An 18198-nucleotide genomic window follows, 5' to 3' on the forward strand; every position below is an offset into this window, starting at 1 on the left:
ACGTCACTGCTTCAAAACCAGTATTTATTGCAAGGATGTTTTCCAGCTTAACGTGAAACAAAAGCTGATTTAACTTTTTTAAAGAGAGAGAAAAAGTAGCCTTTCAGTCTACAAACGAACAGGTATGGAATTGAGAACAAAGTCAGATAAGAAGAGTTCAGTTCAAGAGCATTCTCAAAGCCAAGTACAGAGCCACACCCGTCAGCAGACAATACACATGTGTCCGCGACTGCCCCTGTTCTTGGGTTTCTGTTCGTTCGTAGACTGGAAGGATAAAAAACAGCATCGTACGCCAGTTGTGGGTCGAGGAAGAGATGGCAAGCGCTGCCAGACACGAGTGGCGATGTCGTAACACTCGACCGAGTTCAAACTGATTCCGTCCCATCCGCCGACGAGGTAGATCTTGTTGTTGAATACGCATGCGCCGGCGTTGGATCGCGGAGTGCCCATCGGAGGGGCCTGGCTCCACTCGAGTGTGTTGAAGTTGAAGCACTCCACGGATCGGAGAGTGTCGTTTCCGTCATAGCCTCCCAGGACGTACATTTCATCGTCTGCAACAACCGCGCTGGGGAAAGAACGCCTGTCGCGCATGGGTGGCATATCTGTTGAGTTCCAAGTGTCCCTGAATAAGATAAAAACACAGCTTATAAACTAACCGGCCATGGACGCCGAACACTGTGGCTGAGTAATAGTCGCTCCGTTCTTTGGTTTGTCGGTGGAATGTTGGGAACACTTGAGGTGAAAATAAGTCGTCACTCGGGTAGGCGTCATGGAGCGTTACCCGCATTTGAAGCCGATCTAGAGACATCTTGCCCAACACCATCTTCTTTCCTTTAAACATTTTGTTAAATTTCCCAGGTTATGATGAACTTTCAATCACCAAAAATCTCTTTAGTCCACAAGGAAAACAATTCCCCTCTCCCCCCCCCCCCCTCCCCCCGCAAAAAAAGCGATTTGGAGCAAGTCTAAGGTTTCCCCAATGTTTCGGTGGAAGTACTTTACACAGCTTTTCAGGGGCGAATGACCTGGTTGAATGTGTGTCCTCGTGTACGTGAACTTTAATCTATTGATTGTTACCTGGTAGTATCATAAACCTCTACTGTGTTCAGAATACTTGATCCGTCATGGCCGCCGATGACGTAAATGGACTTCCCATGAGCAACCGCGCAGATACACCTCCTCCTGGTCGGCATCTGAGCCCTGGCTCGCCATCTTAAAACAAATTTAGTCGGCAGTTAGTGAAAATGCGTTGATTCTTTCATTTCTTACTGTCTTCGGTTGTATTATGTTGAAACTAGTGCAATCCACTTTACTGCATGAAACGCCACCTTCAACAACCAGGTTGATACGGAGATGAAATAAAGACTGCCTTTGCATTTTACTCTAATCCAAAATAGCCGGAATCTTCAGCACAAATTAACCAATGCAGAATCAAAACGGCTGAAAAACACGTAATTTTGGCATTGCCGCCCTTATCCGCCAACATCAGCTTGGGATTTTCTCCCTTACAACTTTCAGAACTCTTTTCCTTTTAAATTTATGTTGTCTCCAGATTACTTCATTACCTTGCGGCCTGGAAGCCGTAGCTTTCCAAGGTGTTGAGTGTGACCTGCCCGTCGTAGCCACCAACTACATAAATATGACCATCAACCTCTACCGAGCCGTGCTTGCTTCTCCGTGTCAGCATGTTAGGCATGGTGTGCCATTCCTTCTGGCGGACATCATAACGCTGGGCTAAGAACAAAAACAAGGTATATAGTTAAGGATGCCAGGGGCAAAGGACAGTGTTATCACGCCTAGTTTGCCTTTGAAATGCTCCATAACTCGACTATGACCTCTCTAAACCTCTCAAGTGATTCCCGAATAAAATTATCTGCTAAAAAAAAGACATCAAGCTAGAGTAATTAAGAAGGTACATTTGAGGTGATTGGTCTATCAAGCTGGATAGAGGTAGCAGCTGGAGCGAATAACTGAATAGATTGGAGACGATGGGGCACCGATTTTGTTGGTTGACTTTCAATGCAAATGACTGATTTCGTTTCCCCACCCCTAACTCCCTTATTCCCCAGGATAAATCAGAATTTCATTTACCTCGTTCCATTGCCTCTTTGTTTCATTCCTATCAATTTGTTCCAAGCCACACGTAGGTATATATTGAAAAGAAAACGAAACCTGAAACTCACACCGATTGAAGCAAAAACAAGTCCCCCAGTTTTCCTTCCTTCCTTTGCCACACTAATTTCCTCGAACTTTCGGAAGCTCGAACCGTTTTGGTCGATACGAGTTATCGAGATTCATTGCGAAAGAATGAGCCAACTGTATTACCTAAGTCGAGTGTTTCGGAGTTGACGCTGCAATAACCACCAGTAACGTAGAGCATTCCTCCAAAGCTGGTGATGCTGTGATAACCACGATCCTTTGTAAACCTGGGCAGGTCTGACCACTGGTGGGTCACTGCATTGAAACCAAAAACTGGAATAAAAAAAAAACACAAATATACAGTTACAGAGTTTCTGCTGTCAGTTCAAAAAAAAAACAAGATTATTTCAATCTATTTAATGACCACAAGACGCAAAGCGACTCAACAATGAACCAAACGTAACTTCAACAAAACTATATGTATCAAGCACGTCCAGACAAGGGAAACGCGTGATCGAGAATATAATAATTTTTAAGACCATCTGCAATTTCGTCGTCTAACTCAAAGTGCCGGCCAAACTTTCTTTCAATGCGCACAGTGGAGTTGCATCATGTGTCCACACCTTCTTCTACTTTAGCATGAAAAGCATGCAGCATTTTATTCCAAACATTTAGGTGCGAAAGCAATTAAAGTGTAACTTCACTTGGCATTTGCGCTATATTACACACGTGTTCGTGTCCAAACTAGTAGTTGGTTTGACCATAAAGTCATACACAAAGCTGACAAATATTCTTAAACCTGTGCTCTGATTCTGGAAGTCTCCATTCCCACCCATGGCGACAAGTATCTCGTAAAAACGTTCATAGTTTCGTGGCCTCGTTCTTGAGTTATCAAGAAGCTGACGCCGATCTGGTAGCAAGTGATAATGTTGCGCTTCTTGAAGGAGCTCCTTGCATCTTGGCGATAAGTTAAACAGCGCTTCATTCTCAACTACGTCGACGAGGTAATATGGAGAAACAAGGGGAAGACGAATGTGCTCCATCAAATCCACAAAGAATTCGCGTCTGTTTTCTAGATCGTAGTTTATCCAGCCAAGAAGAGCCTCGTAAACCTTTTCCTCGTTTTCCACCGAAATGTCATCGCTCTGAAATAAGACTTCTACCTGTTTCTTGTCCAAATTAAGAAACTCCTCGTTCTCGGCCACGTTTGTAAAATTTTGAAAGATAAAAGTGTTTGTTACCCCGTACAGTTTGTGACAAGCATATGTCTCGGCCAGCCCTTGAATACCGATGCAGTTTTTGACATTTAGTCTGCTTTCGAGAAAACGAGAACAGGCGTCTTTCACGGACTGAACAAGCATGAGGTTTGCGCTCTGTAGGATGGGTTCGACGTTATTCCAGTCCAGTGTGATCTCTCCCGTATATATAAAATTCATGATCGTCTTCATGCTGTCTTTATCGACGCCACTGATTGTGACTTCTCGTGCGTGGCGCTCTTTCATGTTTCCGTTAAACATGGCGAAAAAGTAGTCCGAGCTAGCGGAAAGAATGTTTCTATGGGCAAAGAACTCTTCATCCTCGATTTTGATCGTTACATCGCACATGATGCCTTGTTTTTGGAGCCCGCATAATCGCATCAATACATCCCTGGAGTACTTTTCGTCCGAAAAGACGAAACTGTCGTCCATACTCAGTTTCCTTTTCAAGCTATTGAGGCTTTTGTGAAACGAACGCCTTTTGGACGGCATAAAACTTCTCCCGCATATGGGCTACATCGCAAAACCATATGAACTGTCTGAAATTGAGTTAGCTTTTTCTCAACAAAGAACAGCATTCTCTATTATGACGTAAAATTCGTAATTAAAGCAGAGGAGTTACGTCAATATTATTACATAATTCAGAGAAAATTGCTTTGAAATTCATTAATTATTTGGAAATCAATTCAAATCGTACATGGAAAACGTCGTTTGAGGAATGAGCGCTATTTTTCATTGATCATTTCATCCAAATTTCTTGCCCTGAAATTACTGATCATAAGTCATGCCAGCTGACGAGGAGACATAAATGCGCGCGCAAACCACTGGCAGACAATCAGTTTGGAACTTATGCGTAAGCACGCACTCACCTAGAGTAAGCGTTAACCCAAATGGTTGCCCATCTTTACTATTTAAGTCTTTAAGGAAAAATGAGTTTCAACCAAATAGTTTCGAATTCACTCTGATCATTACCCAAGACGGGGGCACCCAAGACCGTTTCCAGAGGCTGCTTTTCTTTTGGTCAGGTGGCCTCCGCGGGCCTGAAACACGTCTGGGATCTCGTCCCCAGAGCGCGTGCGCGTTTTAAGCCAGCGGTGGCCACGGAAGACCTTAGATAACAAGGTAAACCAGATTTCAGAGCCCAGCGGTTTTCGCGAAAACATGGATTTGGTGGGGGGTTCCCATTCTCGCGGGCTCACAAACCTGGTTCCAGTCCTTGTTATTTAAGGATTTTCGGTGGCCACACGTTCCTGCTTCCTTGGTGCTGACCAAAAGGAACGCAGCCTCTGGGAACGAGATTGTGAGCGACAGGGCAGAATAACGACTGCGCAAGTCACAAGTTCGTGCCAGGAAACTGGAGAGAGACAGACAGACAAAGGAAGAAAACTTGCAACAACGAAAGAGATATCTGTGAATGATTTTGTTTTGTTTTTCAACCTCATTCCTGTTTTTTTTTTTTTTAACCTCATTAGCGCGTGTTTTTTTAGGACATATTCTGTGTATTCTGAAAAAAGTACATGTATACACTGAAAAATCTATGTTGTGTAAGTTGCTCAGCAACGAAAAATATCCAAATGGCTAAATTAAAGTAAACAAATCAAATTCTTATTAATGTTTTAGAATAAGCATATACTGAATTTTTCGAGGTATTCTGATCTTGGAAAATCCGGCATATCCTGTCCCAAGGAAACGCGCCCTTAGTGTTAGCCAGCTGGGTACATAATTAATTTTTACATTCTTTATTTGCAAAGTAGATTAAAGCACTGAGCATTGGAATGCAACAAAAGGGCTTGTGACAGCTTCATCTCTTTGGTTTTTTTTTTTTTTTTTTTTTTTTTACAAATCTACTATCAGTTCAAAGTCTTCGTTCATATGCGCTGTTAATCGGATCCAACCTCGTTCCCAGGGGAAAACCCTGGGAAATTTAAGCCGCCGTTACACGTTGAAATTTTTAGCTGAAACTTGAGTGCCACTTTCGGGAAGTGGTATAACACGGTGAAACTCTTGTTTTTTCACCACTGCGACCGTTGCGAGCCGTTGCAAAAGTAGAAAGCGGTTCTACTTTCGTGAAACTTGTCTCGCAACGGACGTTCAAAAAAGTTTCACGAAACCGCCATGTTACACGGTGCCACTTTCAGGAAGTGGTATTACACGGTGAAACTCTTGTTTTTTCACCACTGCGACCGTTGCGAGCCGTTGCAGAAGTAGAAAGCGGTTCTACTTTTCGTGAAACTTGTCTCGCAACGGAAGTTCGAAAAAGTTTCACGAAACCGACCATGTTACACGGTACAACGCCTGCCGAAACTTGTTTCGCAGCGCCGTTGCACACAAGTCTCGGCTGAAAGTTTCAACGTGTAATGGTGGCTTTAATTTAATTTGACAAGGGAAAAACCCTGGGATCGAGGTTGAATCGGCAGTGCTGAATCGGATCTAATTTTGGAATTTTGGACGTCCGCAAGCATGCATGATGTCATTTTTCTGTTTTGTGAGTGAGTGTGCAAAAATATAATCGGTACACCTGTTCATTGCTCAGCATGGAGTTATAGACCCGTGTGGCTTTTTAGTCAAACAAACTTGGCGACAATTGAGCAAAACAGTAATTATTCTTAGGAATCTGTCAGTGGACTGGAAATGAGTTCTGTCTCTGCTCATGCGCAAATGGGCTGACGCAACTGCATGTGGAATCTTCCTGTGACCTTGAAAAATTGTTGCTGAGGTTTTCGATATCATTAGCTCGTTATTTTGAAACAAGAAGGAACAAAAATGGCAGAGGACGAAGCAGTGAGTATACTTTGCTTATTAGTAATCTGTTTTTGGTAAATACTGGCGTTCTAGCGCGTTTAATGTGTTTTCATTCTTCTGTGGAATCCGCATAGTTCGATCCGACGATGAAGAAAAAGAAAAAGAAGAAGAAGATTTTATTGGATCTGGACGATCTTGAAGCGCCGAACGCTCCCTCGAATGTGGAAGATAAAACCGAAAATGCCCCTGATGCCGACAATAAAGACAACGAAGTCACAGAAGAAAAAGAAGATAAAGGTACAGTATTTTTAATGGCGATCAATGTATTGCATTAAAATATTCGCTGACGATCGACATGTTATTAAAATTGCAGCTGGCCAGAGTGGTTTGTAATCAGGGACGCCATTAACCATTGAACACTGATAGATGGCTCTCTGATAGATGGCTCTCTGCTTCCTCGATTGTTCTTTTACATCGCTGGAAGTAACCGCAGACTCACTCCTTTCTCTCTAAACAATGCAACCACCCAAGGAATTTTACCTTACAATAAGGAAAAGGTCGCATTGATCGATTAGTTTGTGTCGAATCATATCGTTTCCGTGGATCAAGCTTGAGTATAAATCCAAAGCTTAAACACACAGGCAATAAATTTTTTCTTCATATTTTCTGTTTCTCAACTGGAATGCTTCAAGTTGATATCAAAATACTGTCTGGCAGTAGTGTTTTCTTTCATAAATTAATTCGGTTAATCATTAACTCAGTTGTGACTCACCTCTCTAAAATACAGGATGTACCGTATTTACTCGAATAAGCGCCGCCCTCAATTAAGCGCTGCACATGGAGCGGAATGGTTAACAAGCGCCGCCCTCTAATTGGTGCCGCAGCTCCAGTGCGGCGCTTATTTGAGTATTTCCATAAGATGATAAAAATACACTGTAATCGCTGCAATGCGGTTCTAAGCCTTATTTTCATCAATAGTGATGTTTTACAGTTCGAAGTGATTCTTGATTCTCTTTCATTCAGTTCTCTCTTCAAAATGTTCGCGTTCTTCAGTTCTTGCATGAAGGCTGTAAACTTCGCCGGTACGACAAGCCCAACTTCTCTTTTTCTCTTCCCTGTAACTGTTGCAGTAAGGAGATTGTCAGCGTTTGCTTGTACAATCAAAATGTTTTGGCTTTGTGGTATGAGCCTTTTAATAAACGCCGCACAGGAGACACGAAAAATTAAATAAGCACCACGGCGCTTATTTTAGTAAATACGGTACTCTCTTTGAGCAGCGTAATATGTGACTCGAGGAGAAGAATGTCACTTTTCGTTAGAATTGATGATCTACTTGCATTTAAGAAATTTTTGTTGATCTGTTGCATTTTGCAGATATCTTGGATCTTGATGACTTCTCTGGAATGAAGAAAAAGAAGAAAAAGAAAAAGAAACCCTACGACATGGAAGGTCTTGAAGATGCACTCCAGGTTAATATTTTTAGATTAGAAAAAAAGATGTGAAACTGATATGTGTGCAGTCTGTAACAGAGTTGCAGTGAACTTTCTTCAACACAGCACCAAATGAAACTGCCCTCAGACAACACAAAACCGGCTGGCTCTTTTGGAAATTGGGTTGCTTTTTTGTTATCTTAAAATGACACGAACAAAAGAAAAATTCATCACAAACAATTTCAGAAAAATGAATTGTTTATTCCATTCAGAAAGCAGCATAAAAGTAGTGGAAAAGTGCAAAACTCTTTCTGCATTTTTAGCGGCAAAAGTCATTCTTTATCTCTGGAGTGTAAATTAACATGCATAAATTATTTTCTTCATAGAAAAAAGGTTGTAAATTCGGAGCTGTCATTTCTATCGAAGAATCTTTGTCAGCAAAATGAAGTGTAAAAACACAACTTTTCATCTTACCTTTTCTACATTGTATCACAAGGAAAGGTTGCTTGTGCTCAATGATCTGGCATTGTATTCAAACTTCTTTCTTGAATTGAGCAACTCAAAAAATTGTGAATTGAATTCCAGTCATAGAATTTGCTTCAAAATTTGAACTTCAGTAAAGGTTTTCTTCTTCACTACATACAAAATGGCAGGAAAAATCACTTCACATGTCTTCTTGCCAGTTTTTAAAGATCATTTCTTTGCTCAATTATAATTGAAACAAGCAGCCAAAGGATGTGGCGTTTGATTGCATCATTTCATTGACCACATAAGGCATGTCTGATTACCAGAAAGCAGAATAGTGTCTAGTGAGACAAATAATATTGGATTCTCGGAAAACTGGGAAGTTCAGTGAAAGGGTTAATCAAACATTGGCAAGTTATCCGTCTTTATAACCATCCTGTTTTTGACACTATTACGCTCTAGTTATCTAACTGAGATGACTTTTTCTTCTTTAGCTTGAAAACAGCTTGTTGAGTCGTGTTATATGTATTTTTGTTATTTGAATTCTCAAAATTTTCAAACTCTGAAACTGGTTTTACAACAGTTATGAAGATGATTAGCAGTGATGTTGACATTTTGCCTTCAGGATGCATCCACTGACAATAAGTCAGAGGAGGCAGGTGATCAAGAAGGAGAAAAAGAATCAACTGCTGATGCTGTGGATGATTTAGAGATCAATTTTTCTGCTAAGAAAAAGAAGAAAAAGAAGAAGGTGTGTGAATCAACTGGGTCTGGTTGTTCGAAAGCCGATTAATGCTAATCCTCGATTAAAAATTAACTGAGGTTTTCATCTTGCTTATTTTAAATGTTTTCAAGAGCTAATTTTAAGGTAATGGCAAAGAAAAGTCTAAGTCAAAACTAAAGGGTAAAAATCTTTTGGAAGAATCTTTATTGATTAGTCAAAGTTAACCCAGGAATAGCTTAACTGGGCTTTGAACAACTGGGCCCTGTTTGTTTTATAAAGAATACAGCCTCAACTGAAGCTGATTTAAATTATATTTCGTGTACACTTTTCCATTTGTGTAGCTTGCTTTGGGGGGCACAAGCTATTTTTTTTTTAATTACACTGATGACAGGATTTTCCTTAAAACTTGCATCGCCAGCACACTGAAAATAGCACATGTATCGTGCATTACTATTCATGTGTATTAATATTCGTTTCCAAGGGCCAAGAGTGTGGAATTCTCTTGGTAAACACATAAAATCCTTGGTGCATTGGTCATTATGTTATCATAAGTAACTTCTGGAAGGTCAGCAAAACAATATCACGCTATCTTTCTGACTAAAAGTATTCAATTAGCTTAATTGTGCCAGGAGAAAAGGTTCAAAACATCTGTGAGGCATACAATGGGAATAAATGAGACTGCGGCTTTCTTCTGGTTGTAAATGTTAGTACTTGCAACTAAGGAATGATAATATTTTTGAAAAAATTGAGGAAAGGGTTCTCATACAATAATTTCCTCCAGTTTCTCTGGTTAAAGGTGTTAAAAGGGAAGGTCTTCCACGGCAAATTTTTTTGATGTCATTTATTTTTCCGTATTCCAATGCTGTAACAAAATTATTCTTTAATTTTGATTTTGGTCAAGCTGTTGATAGCAAGGTTAGCAAGGCACCTTAGTAATAAAATGGAAGTGTAATAGCAGCCATTTTTTTCCAGGTTCTGGTTGAGGAACCCGATCCTGTTGACAATGCAGATGCCAAAGGCACTGTAAATGGCGCAGATTCTGATGCAGATGATGGTATGTTGTTGCACTATGCAGTGTGCATACCGTAAACTGCCGCTCATAAGCCCCCTAGTTATAGGCCATCTACCTGTAAGCCAAAAAATACATCCTATTATAAGCCCACTCGGATATAAGCCCCTCTCTAGTTTCGGTCGTTTTGTTAGTTTTACTTTGTTCCCAATATTGACGTTTTAAAAACCAGTCAATGAAAAATGTATTTCAATCAACACTGCTATAGCTCGTTTCAAAGTGTTTTTTTTATTCCAGTTATAAACTCTCCTGGATATTTACAAGCCCATCTAAAACCCCTTATGAAGTTGTATAAGCCCAGGACTTATAAGCGGCAATTTACGGTATATTTATTGTTAAAAGCAAGTGTACGTGTAGAGTACATGGCTCATATAAAGTGCTTTCTAGTAGCTGGTAGGCAAGTAACTTTTTGTGTTCTTTTGCCAGAGGGCAAACCAGCTACCAATAATGAGATTATTGCAAACATCAAAAACTTATTACCCTGCCAAACCCAAACATCAACATGTATGTTCTTTACATACTTCCAATTCGACTAGTTATGAGAAGTTGTTTGAAATGAAGACATTTCATTGATGTTGATCATTTCATCAGTGATGTTGTAAGGAAAAATTGTATGTTGGGCACCATTGAAGTCGAAAGGGTTAACTTCTAAGGTACCTGACTGAGTATGGAATTGTAGCAGATCAAACTTAGCAACAGCTTGTTAGAGGGCAAAGAGGTGTATGTATGAAGATGCTGGGTTCTTGCTTATGCACGACTCAAGAGTTTACTTCAGGAGGGAAAGTTTAGTATGTTCCCAAAAACTCAGCTATGGTCACCTTTGATTACCATCAAAGCCATGACAAGTAGCTTTGGAACAGGCATCAACATGTCGGAGGACTTTTGAGGTTGCCTTTGGCTCGGTGTTGATGTTCACTTGAAAGGTACCATTTTAAACCTTTGATACCTGTGACAGCTGTGTGACACTTTTTATGAGACAACTGTGACAGTTGCGTTTAAGTTACCTTTTTGCTAGTGTGACAGCACCTTTACCTATTAACAACAGTGAGGGTATCATAGGTACATGTGATTTTTGTGCAGCATAAAGGGTGGATGGGGCACCTTTAGACATTCAAAACTGACAACACTTTGTTTCCTTTATTTAGCAGATTTCTTTGATGACAATGAAGACAATGGACCGTCATGGGGTGATAGAGATTATACCTATGAGGAGGTACATTCATTTGCTTCAGTTTAATATTCAGAAAGAAGCCGTGGGTTTCTTTTCCCAGAAGCTAAATAGCATCCCTATCAAGATGTGCCTAAAGATCATTAATGAAAAATGATGCTAGGGGACCTAATGCAGATGTTTAAGGAGTGCCACATGTAAAAAAAAAAAGTTTAAATTCAGTGTAAGATGGTTACATGTATGTCGTGCCCTTTTATTGAAGGGCTGAGAGGAAAATGTTCAGTCTTGCGTCAAATTTTATGTCGATTTTGTTGTTTTGCTCGAAAGTGCCTGAATTTTGCTTCTGGCCTTCAGTGTAATCAATGAACATCACTTTGTTTGTTTGTTTGTTTCACTCAAAAGCGTCTGTGTTTCTACCTTTTTCTTTGCTTTTCTTCCAATGACTCAATATTTTGGCCTGTTTTTTTTTTTTTTGCCAGAGCTAAGCTTAAACCAGCAAAAAAGGGGGGGGGGGACACAGAGCTATGTTCTCTGATCAAATTTAAGGCCACATCAGCCTAAAATTTGAAGTAACACGGTTTTGCTCTCAGCCCTCCAATGATTTAGACTTGATCCACACTTTATTCACCTTTGGGTCTTCCCAGTAGGCAAGGATAACCATCCCTTGCTTCCTGCGGCTACAAGCATTCAAAGAGAGCTTACCAAAGGGTTAAGCTGTTTTAGGGCAACATGAAAGCAATTTAATTTCTTGACTGTTGTTGTTTCTGTTTTTTTTTTTATGCTCACAGCTATTAACAAGAGTGTTTGACATAATGCGAGCCAAGAATCCTGAAATGGTAACTGGAGAAAAGAAGAAGTTTGTCATGAAACCGCCACAGGTGGTCAGAATAGGAACAAAAAAGACATCGTTTGCAAACTTCACAGACATCTGTAAAATGTATGTTTCTGGAATTTTGTTTGTTTTTATTTGTCAAAAATTGAGGAAAAATTTGCACTGATGCAGTTGAGCTAGAGGTCTCAAGGCATGACAGTGTTTTACAACAAGGGGGCAGTTGAGTTTCATTTGTAACAGTATTTCATGAACAGCCTTAACAGTTGAAATTTAATGTTTTTAATCACAGGCATATCAATGATTCAGTGTTACTAAAGTTAGTGTTGTCCTTTTTGCTATGATTATTATCATTATTATTGTTGTAGGTCAGGAGTTGGTGACCGACAAAAAATAAAAACAAACTGAAGAAAAAAAAAAAGGTTTTACTAGAAGTGTTGTTGCGCATATGACAGACTAAGCAAGATGAGCTGGCTGACTTATCTTTCTAAAACAGGTCACATATTTTTCCTTTCCAGCTTACATAGACAACCAAAACATCTTTTAGCTTTTCTGCTGGCAGAGTTAGGAACAAGGTATGTGCTCCGAGTTTTTCCTGATTACAAGGTTCACACAGAGTCTGGAATGATTTCTTGAAAAATTATGGGAAAACAGAAAAAAGTCTGTAGTTCTTTAGTGAAATCTTTGTTAGCTAGATTTTCATCTTAGCTAAAATGTTTAATGACAGAATCACAAGAACTCTCTCTCTACCATACCCCATGGGGTTACAGTCAACCCAGGTCACGCGTGAACGATATTTTTGAAATTTGAACGGAGTTTTGAAATTTACATGTCAGTTTTGAAAGTCACTGACGAGATTTCAGAGTTCCTGTATAAATTTCCCTAGTTTATTGACTGTATAAAGCTATGAAGTTTTCTTTACATTGCAAAATTGAATATTTCAAGAATAACAATTGTTTCCCAAGTATTTTGAATGTTTTTATCAGTTAATGCGTCTTTTTCGTAAGGATTTCCAGAGAAATGTCCAACATTCCATTCATACGTCGGACATTACAAAGAGAAATTCGAATGTTCATTTCATTCTTGGAAATACTGTTCACGTGCGACCTGGGTTGACTGTAATATCTTGTGTCATTTAACTCAACCTGTACCTGTATTTTGCTTACAAAAATGTGTATGAACCCTGTGATTAGCAGTGGTGCATCTCTGAGACAAATAATGAGAAAGGTACACAACAGTAAAATGAACGAGTCTTCTGTGCTGTCTAGAATCACAAAGAACCAAAGAAAAGTCTTTCATTTTGGCCTTCCATGGCTTGTTTTATCAGTGATAATTTTTTTCCAGAAATCCACTTTAAACTTCTGGCAAATTTAAAACTGTCCCATAGCTAACAAGTCTCTCCATCCAATTACATTTACTAAAAAGGAATTTGTGACCCTTCCAAAAGGGGGACTGTGGATTTCACAATTTTGGATTTTCATGGGGTGAAAATTGTTCACAGTAGTACAAAGAGAACTCAATCTTTCTGTGAACTGATTGTGAAGACCATAAAAACCAAATCACAGCATAAAAATTGACATGGGAGTTAAATCTTTCATGCCTGAAAGTGAGCATAGTGAAAATTTTCACACCCTGAAATTGATAGAAGTAGATTAGGAATAGAGTTATGAGTTAAATTTCACAGTAAAATTGCCTGTAGGAGTGAAATTAAATTTACATCTTTCAATTCACTTTCGCATTGCACTTGTGAAAGGTAATGAAATAATCGTGCATGCACTTGTTAAGTGACCATTTTTTTGTTATGTAAATGCATGCGAAATTCACATAATTGTGGTTGGAGTCAAGATTGTACATGGTTCAACATTGATTGAATTAATGGATCTTGGGATGAGTATCTGGCATCCCCTGCAGATTTTGCAGTGGCGGATGACATCATCATCAACTTGGCAAAGGAGAGAGAGCCTGGTGACATCGAACGCACTCCCTAATCTTTGATTGTTACCTAGTAACTACATGTAGTATATTTTTTAATGTGCATAGCAAATGTTTGACTGTCCTTTGGTATTGTGTTTCTAGTGGGTCCATTGACGGGAATAATCAACTCATCATCAAAGGTCGCTTCCAACAAAAACAGATTGAAAATGTGCTTAGAAGATATATCAGTAAGTTGACCAATATCATTGTTGAAACTTTCCATTGGTTTACTGTCAGGAACAATTATTCTGCATGTGTCATTTTGAGATAATAGTGTCCATTCTTATTTGTTTAATAGGAAATGGGTGGAGAATAATATTTTTTATACTTGTAAAATTTATGAGTAGAAGAAAGTCTTTAATGAGAAAGCTTCTTGTAGGGCATTGTCTGCTCTGCTCAAAATTCAAACAGGCTCTGAAATTCACTTGGATGTAAATTTTATTGGTTTAGTCAGGGTTGTGTAGGACTGTGTAGTGTTTTGCTGTATTTTCTATGCTAATGGCTATGTTACTTTAATAGTTTTTTGGTAGACTATAATATGTTTGTGTAGGGCAATTTCTTGCCACAAAGGATGGCGTAGTGTATTGCTGTATGGGGCAGAATAGTCCACTGCACAACACATACAAGGTCATGCATCGCTATGAAAAGTTACATGTAGGAAGCAAGATTTGGATTTAAACTCAATAAGTCTTGCGTCAAGCAAGAATCCTTTGTTTTGTTGTCTTGAAACTTGGATCACTCAACTCAAAACTTGAAGCAATCAAATCAAGAGTGAACTTTTAGGGTGGGTTATTAAAAGACAGTTTAGACAGTGTTAAACAAAACCACGTTCTAAGCCATTTTCATGCAATTTTGCTAACAGTCATATCTAAACATTGTCTGCTCTTGATGGTAACAAGAAAGCTTGCATCCCAGACTAGAAAACTATTTATCTACTTAAAATAAACCACTTATGAGCAGATTTGGAGGCCCACTGATTGTCTTAAGCCACGGCCTAAGATAGACTCCGTCTAAATAACTGGCCCAGGTTTCAAGAATCAAAAATAGTTGTATGAGTTTCAAGTTTGTTTGAGTACTTGGATAAAAACTGTTCATGCATAGGAATTAAGTGAGACGACCTTCTGTACTTTTTTTTCTGTTACTCCAACAGAGGAGTACGTGACATGTCACACATGTCGGTCACCAGACACCATTCTTCAGAAAGAGACTAGGCTGTTTTTCATTCAGTGTGAAACATGTGGATCAAGGCGATCAGTTGCGAGTATCAAATCAGGTTTCCAGGCCATTACAGGGAAGAGAGCTCAGCTGAAGAGCAAGCAACAATAAAGGGAAGCGTCCAACAACCCACTGGTGCTGTTAAAATTAAATTGCGTGTCGAGAAATTGTGGTACCACTTCATTCAACCGGTTCCTGGAACTGGCCTGTTGAACAGATGGACTGACTGTGCATGGAATCCATATTACAAACAGAGTGAAAGCTAAAGGCAGAGTGTTACATGTATTTTTTAAAATTTAAAACTGGAACTTCGTAGAACAATAGGACTTGTGAAAGTCGCATTTAGAGAAAGGTGTGTTTGTACAAAACTCCTACAATGAACGTGAATTTTTCTTTGGCAATTTATTGCTCCCAGTCATATACACACTTGAATCAAGCACCAGAGTTGTCAGATTTGTTGAAAAAGTACATCTTCGTCTTGAAGTGTATTATGTTTAGCAATGTATTTGTTACTTCCTGCCAGCATTTTTTTTAAGAAGCTGCAAATCAGTAGTCTCATTTTAGTGGCTTAGGTCTTTCAATCCCAGGTGCGCAAATATAGGCCATCCCCATTATTCTCTGTTTACTGTCATCCAGTTTGACCCAGATTTTGAATCTTTTTAAACCAAAAAAAATGATGATACTGATAGTACTGTCTCTTAGGCCTAGGGCAAACGTCGAATCTAAGTCGCGTCGAATTTATTAAAAATAGGTTCGACAAAGAGTCGACTTAATTCCAGTGTGGTGGCAAACGTCGAACCTGCGTCGACCCTAATTCTCAAGTTGCACTTCGTGAAACACGGGAATAAGCACCTGTCCCCGTGCTATTAGGGACCTTACGAAAACACGCCACAACACAAAAAGATTAATGAGCAAAAACAATCGCTCTGCACGTGTGTTTTAAATTTTGGTACATTTCTTTGTCGTCCTCTGCAAAACAACAACGTGAAATGACCAAATTCAAGGTTTTGTAGAGAACGTGAACCCACGGGAGTGAATTTTTCATTCTCTTCCTTAACTTGAACGGTACTCCTACCAATTTGGTTCCTGGCTAGTTGTCGTTTGTGTATACAAGTTGAATGAGTTAAAATAATCGCGAAGTAGCACAAATGAAATAAAGTTATACTTTCAAATGACGTTTGCGTTGGTGTCACCGTCTTGCATTCGTAAGGTCCCTATTCACTCGATGTGCGGCTAGTTATTGCTAGGACTTGCTAGCGAAATGCCGAAATACAGTGCTCGTCGGGCTCTTCTTTGGCAATTAATTGCGAAAAATAGAAAGAAAACACTCAAACACTGAGCATTTATTGCAACTAGGCAATTCGCATTTCAATCATTTATATTTAGTGTTCATGAAACACGAAAAACACATTTCCATCACGCTGTGTGATGTCAGCAATGACTCTCGATAGCTCTCCATTTCTGGTCGCGAAATTGTCTTTGTACAGCGCATGCTCGTCAGGGGGGGAAATAGCGTTTGGCAGATGGGGGAGTCGGTATTTTTGTGACTTTGGCACAGTCCATCACATTTGAATCAATTATTTTGTAATTTGCATGATTTATGAATTGAGTTCAGCGCGTGTTTAGAACGGCGTTTGCTGTAACGCCGAACCACTGTCGCATTATCCGACTTGGCAAGTCGAACTTATGCTGGAGTCGAACCAATTAATTTGAGTCGAACTTAATTGCGGCAAACGTCGCACCATTCATGCGCCTATTTCAAAATTAATAGGTTCGACGAATTAAGTTCGACTAAGATTCGACGTTTGCCCTAGGCCTTAGCCATAGCTGAAAGCTATAAAGAAAGTAAGGTGATGCCTAATTCCGTTAACTTCATTTAGAGTAGTTGTGGAAGGTTTGTTATGAAGTAGGGCCATGCCATTGATCATTTTTGTAATCCATCTCGGGTTTGTGACTACAACTGTCCTTTCCATAGTAGGTTGTGTAACTGAGCCTTCTAGTTTCCTAGTTTTCCTAGTTTTTATCTGTCTCGAGAAAGTCCAACAAACTGACCTTAAATTTTGAAACTGATGTCAAATGCATCCCTGGAGACCCACGGACAGATACATGTAGTCGAGTCAGGAAGAAGTCAAAACTGGTAAGTTAGCAAGAACGAGCAAGTGTGCGCTCACTCGTTCGTTCTTGTAAACTTACCAGCTTTGACTTGCCCCTGACCTGGGCCCAGTTGCTCGAAGCATGGTTAGCGCTAACCCGGGTTGAATACCATGACAACCTATAGGTTTTAATACCTCTTAACCAATGGTTAGCGCTAACCATGCTTCGAGCAACTCAGCCCTGGCTATCTGGCCTTGTGTCTTTGAGGATGTCAAATGGAGGAAAAAGGGGATGGACTAACTGGCAAAAAAAAAAGCACCATGCTTCATTTTTCGAAATAGTGGGATACAAACAACAGAACAATATTAAAGATGAATAGCTTTCCTTTGAATGGTCGGTCGTACTTGGGATCTTCGTCCATAGAGCGGTTTTCAATTGAGTGTCGAAAGTAATTCGCGTTGCTTTGATTTTGCTTTGCTACGCTCTGTGATTGGTTAGTAAAACTCGCGCCACTTTCTCAACCAATGAGAAACAAAACCTTGCCGCGCTTGGCGCCGGTTACACGTATTTGCTTCGAATTCTGATTGGTTCGCTGCGCTGTTTGCATCCGTTGTGATTCGCCAGCGTAATTACTTTTTGTTCTATGACGCTCAAATGAAAACCGCTCTATTACGAGTATCAGTGCTTGTGTGTGACAATATGAGTTAATTTGATCAATTTTTACAACAAGCTAAGGCAATCTGCTGGATTATCATCCAGCTCACGTGTACAGGTAGAACAACAATTTTGCTCAATTTGACTAATGGTAACAGATTATGGAATGCATAACCAAACTTGTGAGAAAGAAATAAAGAAATTAAAATTTTATCAGTACGTACACTTAAGTATTTTGTTGAATTGCTTGCTCTGTGGTGCTTTTTACTACCTGAATGAAGTTTATGATAAGTTTCATCTTCAACTGTCTGTGATGGCCTTTGTTGCACATTGGCCGATTAGATCAAAGAATTGTGGTGGAGAGAAGAGCCATGAGCCAAGAGCCGGCATAGTTTCCAAGCGTACTTGAGAAGCGAACAATCGTTTTTGTGTTTGTTTT

The 18198-nt window shown here is 39.6% G+C and overlaps 2 protein-coding genes and 1 long non-coding RNA gene across 4 annotated transcripts; 1 reads left to right on the forward strand and 2 right to left on the reverse strand.

Moving 5' to 3' along the window:
* Positions 1-7: 7 nt before the first annotated feature.
* On the reverse strand, positions 8-4001 carry LOC146473531 (kelch-like protein 18). The gene is made up of 5 exons (XM_085118183.1): positions 2939-4001; positions 2326-2472; positions 1566-1734; positions 1078-1212; positions 8-622 (listed from the first exon to the last, which is right to left on the reverse strand). Exons 1-5 carry the CDS (start codon positions 3885-3887, stop codon positions 202-204), a joined length of 1821 nt encoding a protein of 606 aa, XP_084974309.1. The 5' UTR covers positions 3888-4001; the 3' UTR covers positions 8-201.
* Positions 4002-6024: 2023 nt separating this feature from the next.
* Positions 6025-15499, forward strand: LOC146473532 (eukaryotic translation initiation factor 2 subunit 2-like). 2 transcript variants are annotated; one of them, XM_085118199.1, is made up of 10 exons: positions 6025-6176; positions 6272-6434; positions 7512-7606; positions 8658-8783; positions 9729-9810; positions 10971-11038; positions 11782-11930; positions 12341-12397; positions 13899-13984; positions 14947-15499. In XM_085118199.1, exons 1-10 carry the CDS (start codon positions 6159-6161, stop codon positions 15120-15122), a joined length of 1020 nt encoding a protein of 339 aa, XP_084974325.1. In that variant the 5' UTR covers positions 6025-6158; the 3' UTR covers positions 15123-15499. The 2 variants fall into 2 exon arrangements, with proteins under 2 accessions (XP_084974325.1, XP_084974326.1); XM_085118200.1 differs by having other exon boundaries at positions 10974-11038.
* On the reverse strand, positions 15473-16968 carry LOC146473533 (uncharacterized). Its single transcript, XR_014866367.1, has 2 exons — positions 16828-16968; positions 15473-15708 (listed from the first exon to the last, which is right to left on the reverse strand). It is a non-coding gene; the product is annotated as an uncharacterized LOC146473533 (long non-coding RNA).
* Between the last annotated feature and the right edge of the window lie 1230 nt (positions 16969-18198).

This window comes from Pavona decussata, unplaced genomic scaffold (genome assembly GCF_977016875.1).
Source record: "Pavona decussata unplaced genomic scaffold, jaPavDecu1.1 SCAFFOLD_93, whole genome shotgun sequence".
Classification (NCBI taxonomy): domain Eukaryota; kingdom Metazoa; phylum Cnidaria; class Anthozoa; order Scleractinia; family Agariciidae; genus Pavona; species Pavona decussata.

Bases quoted from the DNA above. Each gene is read 5' to 3' on its own strand.
- LOC146473531 (XM_085118183.1), bottom strand. From the start codon at position 3,887: ATGCCGTCCAAAAGGCGTTCGTTTCACAAAAGCCTCAATAGCTTGAAA. The intron at 2,473-2,938 runs GTTTAAGAATAT...TTTTTATTCCAG, and splicing joins CTTCCAGAATCAGAGCACAG to TTTTTGGTTTCAATGCAGTG. The intron at 1,735-2,325 runs GTAATACAGTTG...TTTTGTTCTTAG, and splicing joins CTCCGAAACACTCGACTTAG to CCCAGCGTTATGATGTCCGC.
- LOC146473532 (XM_085118199.1), top strand. The intron at 6,435-7,511 runs GTACAGTATTTT...TGCATTTTGCAG, and splicing joins AGAAGAAAAAGAAGATAAAG to ATATCTTGGATCTTGATGAC. The intron at 7,607-8,657 runs GTTAATATTTTT...TTTTGCCTTCAG, and splicing joins GTCTTGAAGATGCACTCCAG to GATGCATCCACTGACAATAA.